General features: G+C 37.9%; 2 protein-coding genes across 4 annotated transcripts; both read left to right on the top strand.

The window, feature by feature from the left end:
* The first annotated feature begins 18 nt into the window (after positions 1 to 18).
* Positions 19 to 13,503, top strand: LOC113539955 (calpain-5). 3 transcript variants are annotated; one of them, XM_034303424.2, is made up of 13 exons: positions 19 to 2,535; positions 4,793 to 4,958; positions 6,694 to 6,825; positions 6,928 to 7,139; positions 8,861 to 9,053; positions 9,251 to 9,444; positions 9,627 to 9,704; positions 10,500 to 10,980; positions 11,287 to 11,409; positions 11,700 to 11,896; positions 12,092 to 12,210; positions 12,723 to 12,859; positions 12,946 to 13,503. In XM_034303424.2, the coding sequence occupies exons 1-13, from the start codon at positions 2,453 to 2,455 to the stop codon at positions 13,108 to 13,110; spliced, it is 2,280 nt and encodes a 759-aa protein (XP_034159315.2). In that variant the 5' UTR covers positions 19 to 2,452; the 3' UTR covers positions 13,111 to 13,503. The 3 variants fall into 3 exon arrangements, with proteins under 3 accessions (XP_034159315.2, XP_053089443.1, XP_053089444.1); XM_053233468.1 differs by lacking the exon at positions 4,793 to 4,958; XM_053233469.1 differs by lacking the exon at positions 19 to 2,535 and having other exon boundaries at positions 4,821 to 4,958; positions 6,606 to 6,825.
* A 2,015-nt stretch (positions 13,504 to 15,518) lies between these two features.
* On the top strand, positions 15,519 to 24,231 carry LOC128318075 (transmembrane protein 272-like; the record flags this gene model as incomplete). Its single annotated transcript, XM_053233042.1, has 5 exons — positions 15,519 to 15,618; positions 20,251 to 20,337; positions 20,608 to 20,658; positions 21,575 to 21,769; positions 23,030 to 24,231. Coding segments are annotated over 5 exons (648 nt in total), but the record flags the coding sequence as incomplete, so codon positions are not given.
* Positions 24,232 to 24,663: the final 432 nt, after the last annotated feature.

Below are 24,663 nucleotides of genomic sequence, written 5' to 3'. Positions count from 1 at the left end.
CAAATTAATAAATGCTTATATTGCACTATTTCTTCAGTAGCACAAGATTATTGCTCAAGTTTTCCTGTGATATTTTTTTGATAAACAAAATATATATTTTGTTATCCATGACACCATTATGTAAGACAACAAGACACTTAAAATGAATAGAAATAAAAAAAGATAAAATAGTTTTTGTACTGCATGTATGGCGACGAAAAATCTTGGTTTTACCAAATGTTTTTCTGCCAATAATATACATTTATATCCCTACTTTAAGAAAACCATGAATGTATTTTTCCAAAATTACATGGAAATGATTTATTAAGGCTAGTTTCTAACATTGGCTTGGTGTCTGTCTGCAAAAATCATGTTGGTTAAGGAGGCAGTGTAATAAATGCTGGGGTACATGCTGTCAGATGTCTAAAACCTTGCCAGCTATGTGTGATTTCCTCACACAGTGACTGTCCTGATCTGATCAAGTTTTTGGAAACAAACATAAGCCTAATCAAGTCGGCTGTCAACATGTCTGATGCTCCTCGCCATTACATCACTCTGTACGCATCACAGTGAAAAAGTTGAGAAACGTTTACATGACCTAGAAATGACATGTATAAAAATTTAGTTAACAGAGCTGAATAAATTGATCACTGATTATTTCAGCACCAGTGTTAGCGTTAACAGTGTGCAGTCGACTGAAGAGATGATGAAGTGACTCGTGTTTAAATGCTGCGAGTGACTTATACCTCAGGTGATGCTGATAATCAGAGTGCTCATGTCCCATTTTAAGTTATAATTCTTTTCAAATTTGGCAGTAACGTTTTTCCATAAGTGCTAAATGATTTCATAAATGTAGAGGTACGGGGTGTCCTTCAGTGGATTTGGAATGGAATCTTTAAATGAGACTTTCTCCTTTTCACATTACTATGCTTCTGGTTGAGATACATGCGAAAAGGAAACATTTTGGTTCAAGAATGCCTGTACTTTATAGAACCACATTGTAGAAAATGTCACAATTTGACCATGTGAGGGGTTTTCCCAGGCCACCACACATATGTGAATAAACTTGAATGTATATATAGTTGTCCTCATGAGGGGAATACATGACAATTTTCAGCTTGAAGAGATGTTTGGCTGGTGTTTGGAAAAATGCAGCTGTTATTTTAAAAACTAGAAAATATTTCCTTTTGGTCACTGAGGTTAAGGATAAAATATGAACATAGAGTTTGGTGTAGCAGATGGTCAGTTTTTTTCAGCTACAGTAAATCAAGTCAGTGGAAACACCCCACAAAGATAGTAATACATGTGTGTGTGTGTGTGCACATGTGTGTGTGCGCGTGTGTGGTTGCACGGCTGGAGGCCCCTGGAGGACTCAGGTGTCACTGCCACGCGTTTAATGGCAACAGATATGGCATGATGGATATGCCAGGAGCGTGGGGATGAGAAAAACAGATAGGGGCGAGTGGTGAGTGAGCGAACAGACAAGAAAAAGTGAGAAAGACGTAAGTGTGACTTTGCATTTGTTTGTGTGTGTATGCCAGGGAATGGGGATTGCTTCATGCCAGATGGACGAAGCAGTGAAGGAGGTGCTGGTGTGTGCGTTTAAACTGAGTTATGGAGTACGGGGTAGAGCGACAGATTGAGGAGAGGGAAGATCTTGGTCAGCACGTTGCTTCGGGTCAACAAGAGGACATGAACAAATGTACTATGAGAGAGTGTGCAAGTGACGCAGTCAAATATAGATCATTAATATGAGGAGCAGAGCAGAAGGTACATGGTCTGTACACCTGTACATGGTCTTGCTTGATTGTACATGCTTTCTAGAACAGGTTATGTTTTTGTTTTTTTTCAAGCTCTTGCTGCTTATTTCTAAATACTACCATATTAGCTGGACTACACAACGATGTAGCAGAATCTGATAGTCAGTTTGCCACTTCTAACTGTCTGTCATAGCATTGTTAACTGAGATAGTGTAACAGGAGGGATGATGTTACAATTGCAAGTGTAGATCCCCTTGTTGGTGATGGACACGCTGTGTGAACTCTTTACAAAGTAGTACGAAGTACCAAGGTTAAGCACATGTCTCTTCTATGTGTATGTGCTGACTTGACTGAGTTTGCTGTAAGGCAATATAAGGTACATGTGCAAAGCCACACGTACCAATTAATCAGACGCCTGAGTGTCGTAAACTAACCTTCTCACAGCAGGGATGTAGTTATGCACAGCGTTGTATTCTCCTGCCAGGACACCAGTCCATTCAGAGAATTACCACTTGGTCCGGTGCTCAGGACCTGGTCGTCACGGTGACAGTGAGCAGGTATCTGAAAGGAAACACTTGTTGCTCTTCAACCTCTCTACTGCAGTTTTCCTGTCATGCTCTTAGCTCAGCTGAAATATAGATAGCAGACTTTTGAGCATTTCATTCCTATTCCCAGCTGCTTCAACAACATGGTATGATGTTAGGGATAAGCTGATGAAGGTGTATAGATGGCTGGATATAGCTGAGCTCTGGGAGAACACGTTGAAGAGACAAAGTCACCGAGACGAAGGAAAAGGGTGAGTGCTCAGTCTGTGTTTAGTAACACTCTTTCAAGACTCATTTTCACAGTGTATGCATTTACTAATAATTTGTTAATCGTAGTGTGTAATCATCAGAGCATAACACTGATCATACTTGGGGAAGGATGTTTGTTTGAAAGTGCTATTTTCAATCCAGCAGCTTTTCTGTCAACTAGAAAGCAAAATTCCTTCTGACATTCCCTTTTTATGTTTCTAAATATCCCAACATCGTTTTTAGGCAATGTGCTCTGTGTAATGTAGGTATAATCATGATGTCTTTAACTAGTTGGACCATTATTTTAATTACTTCAGTCTGCAGTATGCAAAACCTCAGCAAAACTTATAAAATGCTTGCACTATAGTGGGTATTTTGTCTTTCTTTTGACTGATATAAATAAGATATATTATAATATTTTCAATTATACAGGCTTGTTTTTATATATTTTTATTTGCAATATATTATAGGAAAGAGAAAATGTTTAACAACAGTTTGTTAATTTGTTAATCTTTGGTTGTGACATTTATCAATTGTAATTTTTTTTACATACAGTCAAAAATACTGTATAGCACTTCAAATCATATATAATATGTACAGTACAGTGGATATAAAAAGTCTACACACTGATGTTAAAATGGCAGGTTTTTGTGATGTAAAAAAACATGAAGTCTAGATAAGATTTTGAACATGAGATTGGATGTGATTGGTTCATTCGGAACACAGCCACATCCCCAGTTATAAAAGGGTGTGCACACTTATGCAACCAGGTTATTGTAACTGTTTTATTTTTCCCTAAAACGTTTCTGATTGTTTTTCACTTAATTTTTATATGTTGTAATTTCACATTGAGGGTGGAAAGGTTCTGACATGATTTGTCTTGTTTTCATTTTTCTACATGACAAGAACCCGCCATTTTAACAGGGGTGTGTAGACTTTTTATATCCATTGTATATAGAAATCTTTTCCTGCAAAATCAAATATGGACTCAAATATTAAATACTTTTGCATATGTTTTATTATAATTCCCTGCTTTAACCTCTTTTTAACATCCAACTTTGATTTTTGATTTTTTAGATGTTTTTTTTTTGTTTTTTTTTTAAAAAAAGATTATTTTACTTAAAAATTTTAGTGTACTTTATTTCTTGCCTAACCTTAACCAGCTTGTGTTGCTGTGATAAATAACAGCATTTGAAGTAAGGTTGTCACTGTGTATTAAGGTAAGTGTAGAACCAGACATTTTATGCTGTTTGTCTGTAAAGGTTGGCTGGTTTGTTGGAAGAGTGTGTTAGGGGTGTTAGTGATGGCCTACGCGGTATTTGCATGCACTCTTGCACCCACAAATTATCCTGGCATACACACTGACACAGACGCAGTGCTAGATCATATTCTGACGCTCACTCCTGGCCCCAGGCCTGTCTCTTTACCCCTGCCAAAATCCTTAACAGCTAAAACGGCCCCTCTGAACCATAGCTGTCTCCTTTCCTCTACCTATAATTCAATATTACCTAGAAGCACATTTCTAGTCATTATACTTGAGCTCTGGTGGTGCAGACCTGGTGATGCACAGTCAGTCAAATCAACCATGAGTTTCTAATATTTCATTACGGTTTAATCAAAGATTTAATCAAATTAGGTGAGGAAAGGTATTGAAGAACTGTTCCACTAAACACTTTAATCCTTGGATTTAAGGATATAACCAGCAAACTTTCATCTCTTAATAGGACTCTAAATGAGTGCTTTATTGTATATAGATTGTTTCCAGTAAAAAAAAAAAAAATCAGCAGGATTTTATTTACTTATACTTGCTCCTTACTTAGATTTGCTCATGTTAGATTATTTAAGATGATTGTTCAACCAAGAATGCAAAACCAAAGTACAAAAACTTTTGTTTTACAAAAACTACACCTGAAAGTTCATTTTCTGTTTTGGAACTCTCAAGGGGATTACCTGCTCCTGATTCATTCAGTTCTAGCACATTAGAAAAGCACATTAGTCTAAAATTAATCATCATCTCTGAACATAAGGCACACTCATTGTCTCATAAGGCACACTCATAAGGCTAAATGTGAGGACACCTGTAAGGGTCTGCACACATTCAAATCTTCTGCTGGGGGGTTGTGAATGCTGTCTATGACAATACTGAAGTGTGTGTGTCTATAAACTGAGGTAGATGTGATAAAGTGTTGTAATGAAGGAGGCTTTTGCAAGATAAATGTCATGCCTTGACTTTGTGTCATCATCTCCTCGCCTCTGCAGGATGCCAGAGAGAGTTTGTCTGTTTCATGGTCAGAACTATCACAAGCTGAAGCGAGCATGTTTGAGGCATGGAGCACTTTTTAAAGACCCACACTTCCCTGCCTGTACTCAGTCATTGTTCTACAAGAGAACACCACCTCCAGGACTCACATGGAAAAGACCACGAGTGAGAAAAATCATCACTTAATTACTAAATGGACAATAAGTTAATATTAACCCAGAGTTAAAGTTAAGCTAATCTAGAGTTTCACTAGGCATAATGGTACACTGTACATCCACTGGTACAGTTATACTCACCATTTCTCTTGTGCCCCTTGAGCAAAGAGTATGGCCCAATATGGAACCTCTGACACAACAATTTCTCTCTCTAAATGAGAACCATCATCGCCACCTTGTCAAAAGTGAGTTGTTGGGGCTATTTCTTTGAGCTATAGATGGCAAGCACATGAAGTGTCAGAGGTTCATGACATTCTCCTGTCTTTATGTGGACCTCTAGCTACTGCCAGTCTAATTGTGGTTGCACAGTCAGCAGTGCTATTACAGATATGTTTAATTAAAGGCCTTTCTGATGGTGACAAGACATCAGCCCATTGCAATTTGAAACCTTGGAAGTGTGTCTGTCGTGTGGTCGGCGTCAGAGGCATTACCAAAGTTTGTTCTGGTTATGCCATAAAAAAAAAAAAAAAAATTGGCAGTGATTAAAATAGTCTGCTAAAGTGTGACCAGTCAAATGTAGCAGTAGACAGACTGCCTGTGTGGGTCTGTAGAGCCCTTGGTGTGGTTTGAAAATGGGCCTGAAGTTAGCCACTCAGACACAAACCACTAACAGCTAGCTAACTTTGTCACAGTGTCAAATTAGCTGATAAAACACCACATATCTATAGCTTGGCCAATGACTCCATGCTACTAATCATCAATAAGGTTGCAAATTTAACTGCTGTGCATAGGTCTTATTATTAAAGAGTGCTAATGGTGAGCTAATATTTTAACTTCACAAGCTAAATATTTCATCCACATTTATATAAAAAGTGACATAAAAGGCATTAATAAAAGGACTGGTATGGGATATTTAGTAAACTAAATAAAGCTAATATTTATATAAATAAAGCTAATAATTTCAGCATATATATCCCTAAGAATTAGATGGACAGGGGAATGTGATCAGATCTAAGGACACCATCCTCTGACACAGTGGTTAACTGATATCAACTTGATACTTGATACTTGGGCTAAATGGTAGCAACGGCAATCACTGAAGGGGATTAAAAGAGTGGAATAATCATTTTATTTGAATAATTTGTTGAATAATCAGTGGATTAGACTGTGTATAGCGATGGAAGGTTAAAAGCAGCATCAGTCTCTATGACACAAAAATATATTTTCGGTTTATATCCAGGTTGGATCAAATGTTATGATGATTTGCCTTTTTTCGAGTAGACAAACATTCTGACACACAAAATGTGGCTTCATTGATACATTCTAAGGTAATCTTCTCAAAATCTTTGGATTGTATATTGCACACAGCCTGCTAGCAAATACATGTTAATAACGTGGTATAAAACTTTGTGTGTCTAGCATCGGTAACCTGACACCAGGCGATCCTTGGAGACAGGATCCAATGTCAGTGTGTAAATGAACAGGTCTTGGCTGACAGCACTTCTCTCTTTTACTCATTTATATACACAGACATCTATATTAGAATCTCTCACAGAAATGTCCACAATATGTAACCACAATAATTATGAATGTAAATAATGCCTGTTTAAATTGTGCTAATTGTCTAATAGTTTTTAGTCAATTTATTGTACTTTAGTTCACTTCTATGGATGACAAACAGTGGCAGACATTCATCCTGACTTCCAGGAACTTCTTCTCTACCTCTCTCTCTCTCTGTGGCTCAGGAATTGTGTAAAGACCCAAGACTTTTTGTGGATGGAATCAGTACCAGAGATCTGCACCAGGGCAGTCTGGGTAACTGCTGGATGGTGGCAGCGACTTCTTGTCTTGCAACAGAGCCATCACTTTGGAAGAAGGTGTGTATGTGAAAGGAGAGGTTGAGAAAAGAAGGATAAGTAGACTTTTCCCCCAATTTATTAACATATTTCATGACTCCCTCACATGATATCCATATCCAGGTCATCCCAGATCACATGGAGCAGGAGTGGAACCCCAAGCGTCCACACCTGTATGCAGGAATTTTTCACTTCCGCTTCTGGCGTTTGGGTCAGTGGATGGATGTGGTGGTGGATGACCGCTTACCGGTCAGTGAGGATGGAACTCTGCTCTTCTGTCGCTCAGCCACACCACGGGAGTTTTGGAGTGCCCTGCTGGAGAAAGCTTATGCCAAGTAGGACATGTTAGAGAAGGATAAGTCTCCAAAACTATTCTGAAGATTTGTGAAAGAAATGTTCAACTATGAATGAATGAAGATTAAAACCATAAATGAGTATTTTTTGTGCCATGAATGAATATACACTGAATATACATATCCATTTTAATAGGAACACCTGTATATCTGCTCATTTATGCAGTTATACAGTCAGCCAAACATGTGGCAGCAGCAAAATGCATAAAATCATGCAGATACAGGTCAAGAGCTTCAGTTAATGTTCACATCAAACATCAGAATGATCTCTGTGACTTTAACTGTGGCATGGTTGTTGATGTCAGACAGGTTGGTATGTTTTGTGCATGCTGAGATGCTTTTCTGCTCACCTCGGTGGTAAAGAGTGAGTATATGAGTTACTTCCTGGCAGCTTGAACCAATCTGGCTATTTTCCTCTGACCTCTCTTATCATCAAGGCGTTTCCACCCACAGAACTGTTGCTCACTCAATGTTTCTTGTTTTTCGCCCATTCTGTGTAAACTCTAGACACTGTTGTACGTGAAATCCCCAGGAGATCAGCAGTTTCTGAAATACTCAAACCAGCCCATCTGGCACCAACAACCATGCCATGGTTAAAATCACAGAGATCAAACTTTTTCATCATTCTGATGTTTGATGTGAACATTAACTGAAGCTCTTGACTAGTATCTGCATGATTTTATGTAGTGTGCTGCTGCCACACGATTAGCTGATTGGACAACTACATAAATGAGCAGGTGTACAGGTGTTCCTATTAAAGAGGATGGTGAGTGTATACTGATGATATGCTTGTTGAACATCCTATTTCAGACTTAGTCCCCCTTTGCTGTTATAATAACCTCCAATTTACTGGGAAGGCTTTCCACTAGATTTTGGAGCATGGCTGTGGGGATTTGTGCTCATTCAGCAACAAGAGCAGTTAGTGAGGTCAGGCAAGGTGGCAGTCAGTGTCCCAATTCATCCCAAATGTGGCTCTGTGAAGGACACTTGAGTTCTTACATACCAGCCTTGGCAAACCATGTCTTTATGAACATCGCTTTGTGCACAGGGGCACTGTCATACTGAAACATGTTTAGACCCCTTAGTTCCAGTGAAGGAAAATCTTAAATCTAAGGCATGCAAAGATATTTTAAACAACTGTGAGCTTCTAAATTTGTGGCAACAGTTTGGGGATGGCCCATATATTGGTGTGATGGTGAGATGTCAACATATTTTTGGCCATACAGCTAATGTTGCATATGCAATACAGTCTGGCATTATTCTATATCCAGAATGATGCACAAACCTCTCACCATTTCTTCAAATCCATTCCCTTTCTTCGGATTATTACAACTTCAGATAATAATTTGTTAATAGATTTGTTACTACAATGGATAAGAGATACAAATGTGAAGGAGCTTCAGAACTGACAGAATAGGTGATAGCAGGTGACAGGATGACACTTGAATTGGATCAGGCTGACAACATGAAGCATTATCCTGTGCACTCCAGGCCACAGAGGTGAGGGATAATATTTTTCGTTAAAGCGTGTATTTTTGCTCATGGTGGTCTGAAAAAGTATCAATTTTCTTATATTTAGGTGCTACAACTTCAAAGAAAGAATATTTGTGTGAAATTTTATCAGTAATATATTTTTATTGTAATTCAGTTTAGTTATACTGCAATAATAATATAAGAATTCTCTTTCATTCTTTTTCTGTTAGGCTCAATGGCTGTTATGAAGCCTTAGAGGGAGGAAACACTGCAGAAGCTCTGGTAGATTTCACTGGAGGAGTATCTGAACCACTGAGTTTGGATGGAGAGACATTGAGCCAACATGGCGACCAAAGGAGGGTGCTGTTTCAGATGCTAGCCAGAGCACACAGCTGTAAAGCTCTCATCACATGCTCTATACGGGTAAAAAAGCTCTGCCAGCAAAAAGCAAACACATTCCTAAAGGACTCTGCTTATACAATTATATATGCAGGCCTGAACACCCAAAGATCCCACACCAATGAAGCAACAAGTTAAAATGTTTAAACACAGTTGATCTCTTTTATTTTTTAGACCTCCAAAGTCCTATTTGATTCCTCTCTCTGTCTGTATTTATGCAGCCAGCAGAAGGAGAGCAGGTTGAGTCTGTGCTGGAATGTGGTTTAGTGAAGGGCCATGCATATGGTGTAACTGCACTTAGGAAGATTCGTGTTGGGGAAAATCTACTAGCTGTTTGTGGGACATCCCGGCTGTACATGGTGCGCATGAGGAACCCATGGGGCACAGCGGACTGGACCGGAGCCTGGAGCCAGGGGTAATAAGTAACCTATCTGCAGGCAGATATGGGTTATTCAAGGCATTGATATTTTTGGATCATATGCATAATTTGGTTGTCCTTAGGTTGATATGACCAAAATAGTACATTTATTTTTGTGCAGTTGTGAGTCAGTGTTTTTATTATTCTAAATCATTTGCATATTTTGGTGCCATCTGCAGGTCACAGCAATGGCAGCAAGTGGGCCGCTGCGAGAGAGAGAAGATGGGGCTGATTGTCAGAGATGTGGGAGAATTTTGGTAATGAATCAGGTTTTATTCTTGACAAAGTGTCTATTTTCTACAGAACTGAATAGAATTTAAAGTAGGGATGCATCAATAACGAGACTGATATTGGGTCCAATGCTGTGCTCATTTGTACTCATTCTTGTACTAATAACAAATGCTCCAAAACCAACATCGGATACCATGTGATACTATGTGACGTAAGCCTATTGTATGTTGTCATGCTAATGAACTGAAATGTGTGCTGAATTGTGAGCACACAAAGATGCAGCGAGTCTGGAGTCTGAAGCGAGCATGCACAGAACCTGTCAGACGTGAGAGAACTTCTGTGGGTTCTGTGTGCAGCTGTGGCACATGCTTTTTATTTCCTCTTGCTCACCACTGTTTACACTTTGCTCGTGAGGTGCGATTCAAGGTGTGATTCATGGCAGTTTATGCTCACTGATACTGCTCTGCAAGCTCACTTCTATCTCCCTTATGCTCTATATTAATGATAACATCTTAAACATAGCTCACCATGAAGTGAGTAGCAGTTCACAACAGTTCACAGCCAACATAAATAGAGCTAAATAAGATGTTCCATGATGCTTCTTAATGCTAACGAGCTACATATTTTGGTATCAGTATTGCTGTTGGTATTGGCAAGTATCAAAAAACAATATACTTGTACTCTGAAAAAAAATGGTAATACATTCCTATGTATGTATTTCTTGTTATGTTATATAATATACAACATGGACATTTTACTTATGTAAAATATCTTAACTTATTATAGGTTAATTGCAGACCTTTGTGTGTTTCCCTCACCAGGATGGAGTTTGAGGACTTCTGCCACTACTTCACAGATATGGTGGTGTGCAGGCTGGTGGAACGATGCCTACTCTGGCATTGGGGTCACTGGAGAGAGACACATTGTACTGGAGAGTGGACTCATGCTCCTCTAGACTCAACAAGACCAACTGCTCCTCGAGCCTCCAACACCCAGAAGGTCTCCTCAAGTTCCCAGTGGTCTCTTCCAGTTACTGCCCCAAGAGGAGATAGGAAAGAAGAAAGGCTGAGTGAAAGGCACCTGCATGAAAGGAGGGACCACACAGTGAAAGAGAAGAAAGCTAAAGGTGAACAGAAAGCTGGGCCAACACAAAGAGGAGAGAGGACAACAAAGGAGAATGAAGATGAGTTTCAGGGAAAAGAGGAAGGAGTGGTGGATGAAAGTTGGGAGAGAGAGATGGACAGGAGAAGTAGGTGCGGGGGGTGTATTAACCACACAGAGACATTTCTTCGTAACCCTCAGGTACAGCAGACATGTCCACCAGAGAACAGTTAACTTTCTACTGTAGCCAAATTCAAAAAGATTAAAAATGATGAAAGTTAGACTGATGCCATGGACGTAAAAAACACACAATTTACTCATAAATGAAATACTCTATAAATGAACAGGCACTCTCAAGGATCTCTAAAATTGCACGGTTAGAATACATTTTCTAATAGACCTTTACAGAATAGGGTGCTTGGAATTTTTATATCTACTTTTGCATCATTCCGTTAGTAAATTATATGTCACATTTTTGCTTCTGCTCCACAATCTTCTCTCCTTCAGTTCATGTTCGAGCTGGGAGGAGAGCGGGATGAGGTGCTCATATGCCTGCAGCAAGAAGACAGAAGAATGAAACGGAGGGAAGGAGGAGGTGAAAATCTTCCAATCGGCTTTGAGGTGCTGAGGGTAAGAGTCTGCGTCCAATCTGTTACTACTACAGTTATTTAAGGGCATATAATGTACCTGCAGATTTGTCAGATTCAAATAAGCAAATGTTGATAGGAACCAAATGCACTTAGTAGAGGAGATCCAAGGAGTTCATTTTGTGTAATATTCATAAAATTGGCCTGTTCCATTGTCACTGTTTCCAAACACATGCTTACAGACGATATACATGGCAAGGTCATCTTGTCACGTTCTGCTGTGACTATAGTGTTACCTTTCAAATTGTGTTTATCTTTTTAATGCTCTTTCAGGTCGAGGTGAACCGTATGAGTAGGGTGCAGTGTTTTACTGAGCAGGCAGCCAGTTCAGTCTACATGGATTCACGTAGCATTACCCTGCGTGTAACCCTTGACCCTGGGCGCTATGTCCTCCTACCAACCACCTTCCAGCCTGGGGTTACTGGCCGCTTCCTTCTCCGCCTCTTCTCACACACACATGTCAAACTCAGGTGAGAAGTTGCAGGCCATGTGTAGACTGTATCAGAGTGCATCAGAAATGAATCCACATATTACAAGATTTATCATTAGTTTCATATTTTATAAAGCTACATAATGTATAGCTTCCCTCCAATCACCATATATCTATCTCCCGATACATGTGACAGCTATAAGAGTATATGTTCCACTGCTCTCTCTTTCTGTAGGGAGCTGAAGGAGGAGTTGCCTGCTCCCTCTCTGTGGCAGTGTTGTCTGCGTCAGCCAGGTGCTGTTGTTACAGTACACCTTCACAGAGCCTCCACGCTCAGCAAGCCCAAACATCCAGGTTGCTACAAGTTATACAACCATAACACCCTCATAATTCGGTTCATAATATATCATTTATACAGGGTAACTGGACTGCTTAAAGCACCACTTATTGTTAATTCATGCTTGAAAGGTGCTTAAATTAAAGTAAGACCTTTTATGGCCTAATATGTCATTGTGTCATTCATAATATGTCTAAAATTTATGTGTTAATGTTCTGATTTTGGAAAACGCTTTACTTATTTGCTTTTACATCTAGCCATTTAGCAGACACTCTAATCCAGAACGACTGAAAAACACTCCCTTTAGCACAAAGACAATAGCAAATTCCTGCCCCCCACATTTCTGTACTTGGACTCACACAGACCTAATGCTTGCACCTGATGCCTTTGGCTGTTGTTTGACAAAATCTCTTGGCTATTCCTTGAAAACAAAACAAGATTGTTCTTGAAAAGTCCCATAATTGAATTTTAAGACATCTGTATGAACTGTTACTTCAGTACGAACTCTTGCCATTTTTCTTCCTCACAGCTCCAGATGTATATGCTCTCATTAGGTGTGAGGAGGAAACTATAAAGACACGTGTATTTAAAAAAGATGGAAATCCTGAATTTAACACTAAAGCCATTTTCTACAGGAGGAAACCTAAGAGGAAAATCTGCTTAGAGGTGAGATGTGATTCTTCAACAACTTGCACAAAAGTCTCAGTAATAAAGAAACCTTCAGCAATGTGTGTGTATTTGTGTGCATCCAGCTATGGGGAAGAGGCTTGCTATTTGACTCCTTCCTGGGAAGAGCTTATCTTCAAACAGGGGCCAGTGAACGAGGGCGGACCAGAGTGATTGAACTGCAAGGTGGTCAGTCTCGTGGCTGCATCTATGTAGAGACTTCCACCAGTCAGTGCCTGACAGACTTATGACTTTTCCATTGACTTATACAGTGGAACTGAGCTATTGCTAAAATCTGAAAACTGACTAGAAAAGCCAGCTTGGGACCAGACTTCTGCAAGTTTCTCCTTTATAGTCTGGTATTCTCATGCACTTGCCTGCTTCTGATTGGTCAGAAACCTGCTTTTGTTGAGTGGTATAGCAGGTACTGTAGAATGAATATGTGTGCATAGTGTCTTTTGTTGTGATTGTAGGAAGTGAATCTGTGTCAGCCTGGCCTTGGGCTAAGGGGAAAGTTTTAGCTATTACAACAGTGCTCACAAAATGTTGTTCATCCATGGTGCTTTTGAATATCTCATTAGTCCAAAGTAAGTAAAAGAGCATTTGCGTGTGTTGCATGTGTGTTAGGCTAGCAGTTAGTTAAGGTAATAACACAGTTATTAACAGTTGCACAGTTATCTGCTGGTCAGATATTAAAAGCAAAACCTAAAATTCACATAAGGACACTGTTGATGTTGACAATGATGTTCATGTAATCAGGCCTCTGAAAACATTTCAAACATTTTTTTAACAATAAAAATAGTAGCATTTCTCTTTTCTCTGAATAAAAGTATGTTGTTTATTGTAGTCAGTGAACCAGTTCCTCTTGAAATGGTTGTGACCTACATATTTGACATAATTATCTAATATACAAATGAGATAAACACGTGAACAAAACAGAACGCATTTTCTCTTTCTGATCTAGGAATTGTTGTGGAGTAATTTGAGCTATACAACCAAACTTAGGCGTCATTGCCTCTGCTTTACTAGATTTTATTTTTCCTCATTTACCTTCATAGTGTGTTAATGTGTCATCTGTCCTCCAGTCCAATACATACAAAACATGGTGCTATAATTTTTTAACTCATTTAATCCCATAATTTTTAACATTGTTTGATTTTGCAGACATGGTGATGTAGTGAGTTGCATTGTCGCTTCACATTTCCAGGGTCCCCAGTTTTATCCTGAGCTCAGGTTACTGTCTATGTGGAGTTTCTGTGCATGTTCTCTCCATGTCCATGTGGGTTTCCTCTGGATTCTCAGGTTTCCTTCCACTTACATGCTGGTAGGTATATTGGCTATGCTAAATTGCCCCTAGGTGTGAAAGAGTGTGTTAATGCGTGTGCTTGGTGCCTTGTGATGGACGTTTTGTCTCATCCCTGGTCTATTCCTGCCTCATGCCCAGTGTCACGCCCAGGGACAGCTCTGACTAATTACCGATGTACTTACTGAAGTGCTCACTAATGATGAATGAACATATACATTGCATAAAGCTTTAAAAAAAATTTTTTTAGCCTTTCATCTGTTCAGCGTTTCATTTGATCATTGTCTTTTTACAGCTATAAATTTTTACTTTAATTCTTTTTATTTAATCATTTACATTTACATCATTATAATCATTAATTGTTTCCAGTCTTCACTAAATGTATGTATCATCACTAATCGCAGATATCACAGATATCTGCTGTGAAAATGTTTCTTGCCAGTCACTTCAGTATAACCAACCATTTATTCACCACATTTTGGATTAATCAATTTTAAGAACGAAATATTTCAAGCTATGATTGCTTAATAATTTGGGACAGCACCATGGCTACTATATACAGCACAGAAACCAAAATTAGGAACACGAAACATAAATAATGATAATTGCCATTAAATTAAATTAAATACCTCGTACAGTGATAAATACCTTATATACCTTTATATATATATATATATATATATATATATATATATATATATATATATATATATATATATATAACATTTACAGATACCTACATTTATATATAACATTTATATATACCTTTATAATGTTAATATAGTGTTTATAGGATATATATATATATATATATATATATATATATATATATATATATATATATATATATATATATATATGTATATATATATGTATATGAACATTATATTTTAATGTGCAGTAATAGTCAGTCACATGCCCTATGAAAAAACAAACCAAGCAAAGCAAAATGAAAACCTGTTCATCTCGTTATGCAGCTTGGTTTGAGGCTTTGCAGAGCACTGAGATCAGCAGTTACAGAACACAACATTTTACCAAGTTCTAACATACCTTGGTCCAAAGGTGCCAATGAGAAATTTTTTTTGGCAGTAACATTTGACAAAAACAACCACTGGAAGGTATCATCATTTGTCCTATGCCAAAACATAATACATATACAATATACATATACATACATATACAATTTACATATAAATGTTTAGAGGTAATTTAACTTTTAAACTGCAATGTAACTTCCCCATTCTAGCTATAGAGGAGACTGGGGACAGATGTAACATTAGGATTTGTTGTAACAGCACCAGTTACACCAATTTGAGATAAGCTAGAATCTCATAATCACTACTGTACACTCCCTACTGTACCTCCTTCCTCATCTCACTTGTGCAGTTTAATGGTTGTGTAAGCAAAGCTGCAGATTTTAGAGACAAAAAAGAAAGACAAAGACCCAGTTGTAGAGGTAAGAAAGTAATTTTTGGTTGACGTTAAAATGATAGAACTTGTATTAGGTTAAATAGTAGTCTTTCAAATTAAATGTAATGCATTTCAATCCTGCTAATGTCAACCTACCATTCTACAACAGCTAGGAGTAAAATATCTGACAGGGTGGGGATAGTTGAAACGTTTGAAAATAGTGTTATAACCAACCCCACTGATCACAAATGACTTTTAAAAAATGTTCTTTATTTTTAATAGAATGCCTATAGGCATGCTATTCACAGTATACACAGTGGAAAAGGGAGAAAAGAAAGATCAGACAGGGGAAATCAGTCAGATCTGTCACCAAGACCCATTCTATCTTCCATGCTGCTTTTTTTCTATATTTTTAGTTCAGAAAGTTTGCATATCAACTGGCAGTGGAGTATAATCTCAAAGACCCCCAGTCTTGGGATTAAAAATCTATGGCATGTCCTGACTGGCTCTCAGCCTTTATGTAAAGACTCTGTGCATTTTCAAGAGCCTTGGGGAGTTAATTGAAAGGAATAGCTTTCATGGTAGTGATATATGGAATATGAAGAGACTTACACAAATGAGTACTAAACCATTGTCTACTGATAAATGTCATAATTAAAATATTATGAACCTATGCATATACATAAAGAACATTGTTTTTTATGGACTGTACTTTCCTCTTATTGTTACAACTTATCCTATCTTGTTTTACAACTTGGCAGTATTGGGGTGGGTTGTAACAGTGGAACTCCTTGTATTTGACATCAATTCATGAAGACTGTGATATTATAACAGAGGTTGAAATGACGGCTATTTCGAGTAGACAAATGTGGGAATGTTGTCTCTGAATTTGAGAGATCTAACACAAAAACTCTTAGAGTTGCAGGTGCTGAGACAAAATATGTTACAATCATTCCCAGTCTCCCCTATACTATAACTACACTGTAGATAGATCCAGGGAAATGAGATGAGGACAGGACAAAGTGCTATATGATTTTTCTAATGTAACTCAGATAATGCTCAGATGTTCTCTATGGACATGTGCTTTAAACGCAATTAACAATAACTAAAGACAAAATATGGGAATTTTTACTTTATTCACTTTTGTGCAAAATTATATCACTAATTACTACTAACCGCTAATGTATATCACTAACAGTCCAAATTTCAAAACATCTGTAAATTACACACTAATCCACACCAAAAAAGGGTGTGGTTTGGTAGGAAACAGAATAGCTGCTGTAGGAGTCAGTGTTTGCTTACGTCACATGCTGCACCTCAGTCATTCATAGTTGTTATTTCAAGCGTCTAAAATGGATCATCTCATCTACTGAAAAAGACTGTAGTGCAGAGAGCAGACAAAACTTGTGAAGCTGGTGGGTGAATTTATTATTATTTTTTACTTCTGTTTTCTGCTTGACATGGGACGTAATGAGGTAGTGGAGTTTATAAAGGTAGTTTCTGTAGTGTTAAAGGTTGTCATTGCTTGTTCAATGCTGAGCTTGTTCTATGAATACAAGCATTTAGTTTTTTAGGGCTGTATGTATTTCATGCTGTGTTTTCTGCATGTGCTTTTTTTTTTTGCACTTCACCACTGTTGGAAATGAAAGGGCAAGAAAGAATAAATGGAAAGAAAATGTGATTAAATCAAATGCTTGCTGCTGCCATCGCAATGTGTGTTATGTGTGTTGGAATCAAATGAGGACATAAAACTTGTCATACTTGGAATGTTGTTTCCCCAGGACCATGATGCAACACATAATACAGTGGCACAGTACATAGAACTACATAAAGTAACAGTGTGAGACAAGTGTAAGAAATACAATAAATACACAGTACAATAAATACACAGGACAATGCACGTCAACTAGACAGGACAAGAGAAGAGTGTTGAGTGGAAAAACTAGTGCAACAACTGTCTGTAAATTATTGACTGTTGTAGCAGCAATAAAAGAGTAATGAAAGATTCTAAAGTGAGAGTCATAATAAAGTATCCAGTTGCAGCGTTATAATGTCCAGGTGTATAGTAATAGATGTAGAGATTGTGATTAGTCTAGGTGAGTGTTGGGAGGCAGCAGGGTATTGAGTATATTCCATCCAACCTCATTACAACAAAGATACAATATACACTATATGGCCAAAGTTTGTGGACACCTGGCCATCACACCCATATGTGGGCCTTCCCAGAACCGTTGCCACAAAGTTGGAAACTCACAGTTGTATAGAATGTCTTGCTGTAGTGCTGCATCAGTGCCTGACATAATGCTCTTGTGGGTGAATGAGCACAAATCCCCACAGCCATGCTAAGAAATCTAGTGGAAAGCCTTCCTAGAAGAGTGAAGGTTATTATAACAGCAAAGGGGGAATAAATCTGGAATGGGATGTTCAGCAAGCACCTGTGGGTGTGATGGTCAGCTGTCCACAAACTTTTGCCCATATAGTGTACTCTTAAAGCTACAGAATTTTTGTACATTGCTCTTATTTTCAGGTGCAAGTGCTTCTGAGAATGTTTTTTTGCAACATAAGTCCTGGCTCTGATCTTACCAACCCTTTGCTTCAAAGCCTTTCAAGGTATATAGGAAACCATTAGAGTAATGGTAATTTAAGCCATTGCCATTAAGTAATAGTATCTCAGAAACACATTGTTTTTTTCCTGCTGTGTAGAGTGGACAGAATAATACACAATAGTTGCAGACACTATTGACAGCCAAGAGGTACAAAGTTGAATTCTGTCAGTGAGCTATTTGGATGTTTGAGGGCTGAAATCTTCTGGAATGTAGAAAATGACTGAGGAGATGCTTTCATGAAAGAAAGGTTTCATAAGGATATTGTTGCTCTGAAGAATAGAGGTACCATCAAGAGGAGCAGCGACATCAACTGTGGAACTCACTATGTACCATCTGATCTTAGAGAAGCCGAGTCTTCTCTCAAAACTTATATCTTTAGGATAGCTTTTACCAGATGACTTTTTAAAAATTACTATTACTATTATTGTTATTATTATTGAATTGTGTTTTATTATTAACTCTTTGACACATGCTTATATACTTTGTTTTATGCCGTGTACTTCTGTTTCTATTTTGTTTTCCTATGTAAAGCGCCTTGAGAGGCCTTTTTAAAGGCGTTATATAAAATAAAGTTTTATTATTATTATTACTGCTCTGGAGGATGGATTGTTGCAAATGATAGGAAAGCTCAGTATAACTGACATACAAGAAGAGGAAAATCGTATTGTCAAATTTGTAATACAACTCTAAACTCAACTTGTGCCACACTCCTTAACAGCTGAGACATGCAGAATGAAACCACATGCCATCCTCTCTCTGGAAAATGTACTGGATGATTATTGTAGTCTGCATGTGTGAATGTGTAGAATGTCAACATTTTCAGGTGAAAGCTGGAAAGCAAAAAGAAAATTCTGACGTACCAGCGAAAAGGATCTCACCTGATTTCAATATTGTAGATAATGACCACACTGGGCACATTGAGATCAATAAAGGGCTTCCAGGTGGTTTGAGCATCTTGAGGTGGCTTAATAGCTAGACAGTGACTCTTGCATAAATGCCATCTGCTGTCCTGTGTGTTGTCAAGTGTCTGCCAGACAACAGCACAAATTTTGTCTGGGAGAGTGGAAGCTGCAACAAGCTAATAAAAGGGTTAGACCATGGTAAAATTCAGCACACTTTCATGCAGAAGCTGGAGCAAGTGGCATTTTAGTACTTCTGCTGGGTCTCATCATGGAGTGTGGGAGTGGCTAATTTTCATAATCAGGAAAGTGCTGAGATAGTGAACTGTTCCATGTGAGGTCAAGTGTTTTTTCTGTGATTACTCCCATATAAACCTCACAGAAGACTTAAATGAGCTAGACCAGGAGTGTCCAATTTTATCCACAAAGAGCCAGTATGGCTGCAGGTTTTCATTCCGACCAAGCACATCTGACTCCACCTGTTTAATCCTGATCTTGAATCGACTACTGGGGTGGCTCCTGCTTGAGTGGAATTAAAAACTGCGGCCACACCAACCATTTGCAGAAAGGATTGGACATCCCTGACCTAGAGGCACTTGCTCATATTCTACTGCTGAACCACTACTTACCATTTCAGCAAGAGAGACAGCCTTAGTCACAAAGAAGCTTTGTTGTTGGAGACAGTGTAGTTGGCCTATTGGAAAATTGATATGGACCTAATGTGACAACAGTGGTCTGTTTAGCCCAAGATCTGCCGGTTGGGCTTGCAGATGTAACTGGGTTAGCGGAGGAATAAACCTGCAAGACCAGATCCCACTGTATCCAATGGCTTTAAGCTATTGGAATGGTGTGTAGGAAGTGTGGTTAATTTGGTTAATTTGGGAAACATTGTAATCACTAGCTGTTCCTGACAGCTGACGTTTTAGGTCACAGCTGAAAGGAAGAAGGAGATGAAGCATGTGGTTCATACACATAGCACTTAACCTGGGGGTCATAGCACTTAACCTGGCTTAGACTCATCTGCAGTAGCAAGACAACATCACAGAGCCACAATAAAGAACGGATGAAAATATTGAGTGACTTTAAACAGAAACTCCAATCAACAGTATTTTACGTTCCTGTACATTTATTTATTTAAAAATTGAAAAATTTTGTTTGGGTGTGCACATATAGGTGAAAGAATACAAAGCATCATGGCAGCAGCAGCAGATGCATGGCATCCCCTAAATGTGGTACCATCAATAAACTTTCCCTGGTTAGGTGAGTAGATTAATAAACAGTTTTCACAAATAAATATCTGAGCAAATTCAGATTCCATTTTTGGTTTGAGGTCTTTATTTCTCTGTACAAACAAAATAGATAATTGCAGCCTATAGTAGTCTATCTACAGATGTGGAACTATTGTATGTGTTTTGTACTGTGGACACAGAATAAGTTTGACCTAAAAGCACAATACTGTAACATTAACAATAATTTAATATTAAATAATCATAAATATTAATACTCTTTACTGTTATTTTAAAACAACAGTGCGCTCCAAATCACTGCTGGTGGCTTTACCCATTGCTCAGATCGCCATAGGTAACTATCTACCTTCATGACAACCTTTACACAATGAAGAAAAGTTTACATTTCATGAGAGAGAGCTCAGTGAAAAGCCTGTTCACTCAATTCTTACTATACTGCCTTTCAAAATCCAGGTTTTTAGATAACAAAACAGAACAATTGGGGACTAAGTGACTCAGATGACTAAAGATTGTTTACCTATGTGTCATAACACCCCAAACTTTTGTTTGTTGGATAACACAAGCATGCTTGTTCGAAAGCTGCATATTGAGTACAGTGAGTTACAAGAAATTAACTTCCAACTAATTGAGAAAAACACCATTTATTCATGCTACTCCACATGAAGTCGACAAGATATATGTTCTTTTTGATTTGCAGCCATTCTGATACATTTAGATAGTGACTCATTTCAAATAACAGTTTCTGTGTAAATGTAAAATTATAGTATATTTATATTCATATTTATATATTAATGTATACATTTATATAAAAGTAATAATATATTTATATTTAAAATAATAATAAATATAAATATTCAATATAAATGTTAAAAATAAATCTATAAACCTTAATTCCAGCAGAATTGTTTTCACATCCTCAACCTTGTTCCAAAATTAGTACAGTATGGTGTAAAACCCTACCAGTGCCATGTTTCCCAGAGAAGCACACTCCGGGAGGGCAATTAGCATTTTACATTTATATTTAACATTTAAATTTTACATATAGATTTAATATTTACATTTAACATTTAGATTTATACTTAAAATTTACACTGAATCTTATTGACCTGTCACCTCATGAGAGAAAGGAGTATTGTACTTTTTACATTTGGTGCCCTATATACCAATATCATGTAGAAAGCAAAAAATGCACCAAAATATACCAAGATTTTGTGACATTCTTAAAATTTCTGTTGAATCCATTCCCTCAGGTGCAAAGTATCTAAAGGAGTGTACCCAGCAGAACTACATCCCTGTGTATGTGCTGGTGTGTGGAGTGTTTAGCATGAGCCTGCTCCTGCTTACCTGCCTGCCCTGTTTTCAGAAAGATAATCCAGCACTGAAGTGTCTCTGTTACATCTGGAACAGTCTGGTGTCTGGCTTCACACTCTGCTGGTTCATTGCTGGTGAGGAAAACAGATTTAAGGAAAGCCAGAGCAATATGAAGGAACAGAGATTGTATATAGCCCCAAATCCTGCTTTTCTTATGTTAAAGACAGAAAAATGGCACAGAACATACAGTAGGTGTAACTTATACTGGGATGCTGGGTACACGTCCCCATCATTTTTTGAAAATGTATTCTGTTAGAACATTTAATATAATACTGTAGTATCGCTGTGCCAAAATGGGTGCTATTTGCATAACCTGTGAGCCCCTGCTGCTGCCCTTATATTTTCGGTGTTTAGTTCCTTAATTTTAATAGAACATGTATTTATGGTTATATTAAAAATGTGATTATGGGTTGTGCCTGCAGGTGTTATTGTTGTGTTTGGTTTGTTGTGCCTACCATCCAGCAAGAGTCCTGGAGAATTTGTAATGCCTGCTGGTTCTCCCTAGCTTACTTAGTTCTGTGGCTAACAACCAACCCTGTTGTGTATGCTGTAAGAGTGTTTTTGCCAATAAAAGAGCAAGAGCATTGTTTTTATGATGCTTCCAGGTCAGGTTGCTTCCTATTATGTTAATAGCCTACTTAGCAGCAGTTCCAAACAATTTCTAACAATATTAGTTTAGGCCTATTACCATGCCACTGACAAGTTCTTTCCCCACTTTTCATGTTTGTGACACATAGGGATGCTAATGATCCCATTGTACCATGAATTTCTTAAATTAATCTATATAATATTGTGGTATATACAAAGTATGTGGAATTATACTGACTGTAGCGGTCATTTAATATATCAGCCCTTTTGTTCACTTTCTTTTTTCCTTCTCACAACTTTCCAATGCAGTACAATATAGGTGATGGAAACCATAACAACTACATTTTAAAGGGATTCTAAACCATCCTCTCATTACTATAAAGATTTAAAAAGCTCCCAGTCAAAATGGAAGCGTTGTCTTCTCCGTTGCAAGTTTCAGAAAGGTTTTCAGTGAATTCATCACACAGTTTGTTTGGACCTGTCATCCTTTACATCCCCAGCACTTCCCAAAACAAAATTACGCCCATGCTGTGTACATCTGCAATAAGCTAATACCTCATTAACAAAACACATTAATAAAGATTATGTATAGCTGATTGACCATGATGTAGCCTTGTCCTAGAAAATTAGATCCTCATGGGAAAAATGTACAGCTTTGGAGAAGCTTGAATTGCCATATGAATGCCATTGAACTTGTCATATGACTCCAATGCCATTGAACTTGACATATGTTCACTGTATTACAGGCAGTGTGTGGATCTACTCTATCTACCCCCCCAACTACAACTCAACTGTGGTGGGTGAGCCCTACTGCAATAAGATCCTCTACCAGTTCGCCTTATGGACCACCACGCTGGTGTACATCTTGTTAGCAATATTATTGGTGGGATGTTGCTGTTTGCTCATATGTGTGTGTATATGCAAGCCAAAAGCCCAGTCTGAAGTAGTTACCCAAGCCTAACTATTATGTTAGGAGAAAAAGCTGTCCCCTGTGTAAAAACACTAAGCTTTACATATTCAAAGATGATAATAGATTCATAAACACTGCTTAACAAATTCAAAAGTGCTTCAAAAGCCTTCATCTGAATGGTAGATGTATATGTTTAGCTCTAATGTCACCAAATGTAGCAGGTAGGTCAACCTGCTTTGATAATTATGTCATGAATAGGCCATGGTAAATGCTTATATTTGCTGATGTGATCAGAGGGATGTCTCGTTAACAACAGTAACATTGCTCTGACGCTAACGTAAACTAAACGAATCTGTCCGGGTGTGTTTTCAGATGTCTTATGAAGCATGATGTAGTCTATCCAGTGTTTTAATTTTCCTCCCACATTCTTTACACATTGCAATGCTTCTGTTACCACATGTGGCGCTCCTGCCAAAGCAATGGCGCTAGCAGGCTCATGTTGTGATGCATCACTAGACTGGGGTGTGTGTGTGTGTGTGTGTGTGTGTGTGTGTGCAGGGGAGACTGTAGCCCAAAATAAATAAATGAAATAAAGCAACAAATAAAAATGATCTTTCTGTAACTTTCACACATAGCATGTACAGGTAATAATGGAAAGACTTATTGTTCACAGGTTACTACTGATGAGTCCAAGTCAAGTCGGGAGTCATAAAAGACATGTTGCAAGTCAAGCCTGAAGTCTAATTTTATGCAACTTAACTGTGATTCAGACTCAAGTCGCAAACTTGAGTGTCTATCTCTGTAATGTATACTGATAAAGCTATGTAGTTTGTAATCCTTGTAGTGACCAACATCTTTGTGAAACATGAACATATTATATAATGTTCCTCAAGAAACAGGGTCTTATAAAATCACTGATTAGACAGAAGCAAGTACAGTTTACATGACTTGGGTTTAGGCAGAAACACTACTAAACTTACTCTCTGTAGCCCTGAATAAGCAATTCTGAATAGGCATCACAAACAAAATAAAGTATAACACAATGTTAAACCAAAGGACAGAAAAAAGTAAATAAAAAAAGTAAATGATGACTAGTCTTCCAGTAACTAGTGACCCAAAATATCACACAACCTGCAAATGACAGAAATATACCCTAAGATGATTAAGTGCAGAATAGATCATATGCCTAGTTTCCCTGAGCTTAAAGTACTACATTCAGGTTCATTACACATTCAACTGCATTCATCATCTTGAGACCAGACATCCTACAGTAGACCTAGGACAAAATGAGAGTATATCTTCGTTTAATTACATGAAGTACAATAGTTGTATGTACTGTAGTACTATAGTCTGTATTATCTCTCTGTTACACTCTCTCTGTAATGTATTTTAAAATACATACATATGTATGTCCACATTTTTGAAAGCCAGTATTGCTAGGTAGACTTTTCAAATTGAGTAACTTTCCTT

The sequence above is a fragment of the Pangasianodon hypophthalmus genome, chromosome 4 (genome assembly GCF_027358585.1).
Source record: "Pangasianodon hypophthalmus isolate fPanHyp1 chromosome 4, fPanHyp1.pri, whole genome shotgun sequence".
Lineage (NCBI taxonomy): Eukaryota > Metazoa > Chordata > Actinopteri > Siluriformes > Pangasiidae > Pangasianodon > Pangasianodon hypophthalmus.
The sequence above is the reverse complement of the archived record's forward strand: the minus strand, read 5'-3'. Positions and strand labels throughout refer to the sequence as shown.

Excerpts from the sequence above, each read along its gene's own strand:
- LOC113539955 (XM_034303424.2), top strand. The coding sequence starts at position 2,453 with ATGAAGGTGTATAGATGGCTGGATATAGCTGAGCTCTGGGAGAACACG. Across the intron at positions 9,445-9,626 it reads ACCGGAGCCTGGAGCCAGGG|GTCACAGCAATGGCAGCAAG; the intron begins GTAATAAGTAAC and ends TGCCATCTGCAG. Across the intron at positions 12,860-12,945 it reads AGAGGAAAATCTGCTTAGAG|CTATGGGGAAGAGGCTTGCT; the intron begins GTGAGATGTGAT and ends GTGTGCATCCAG.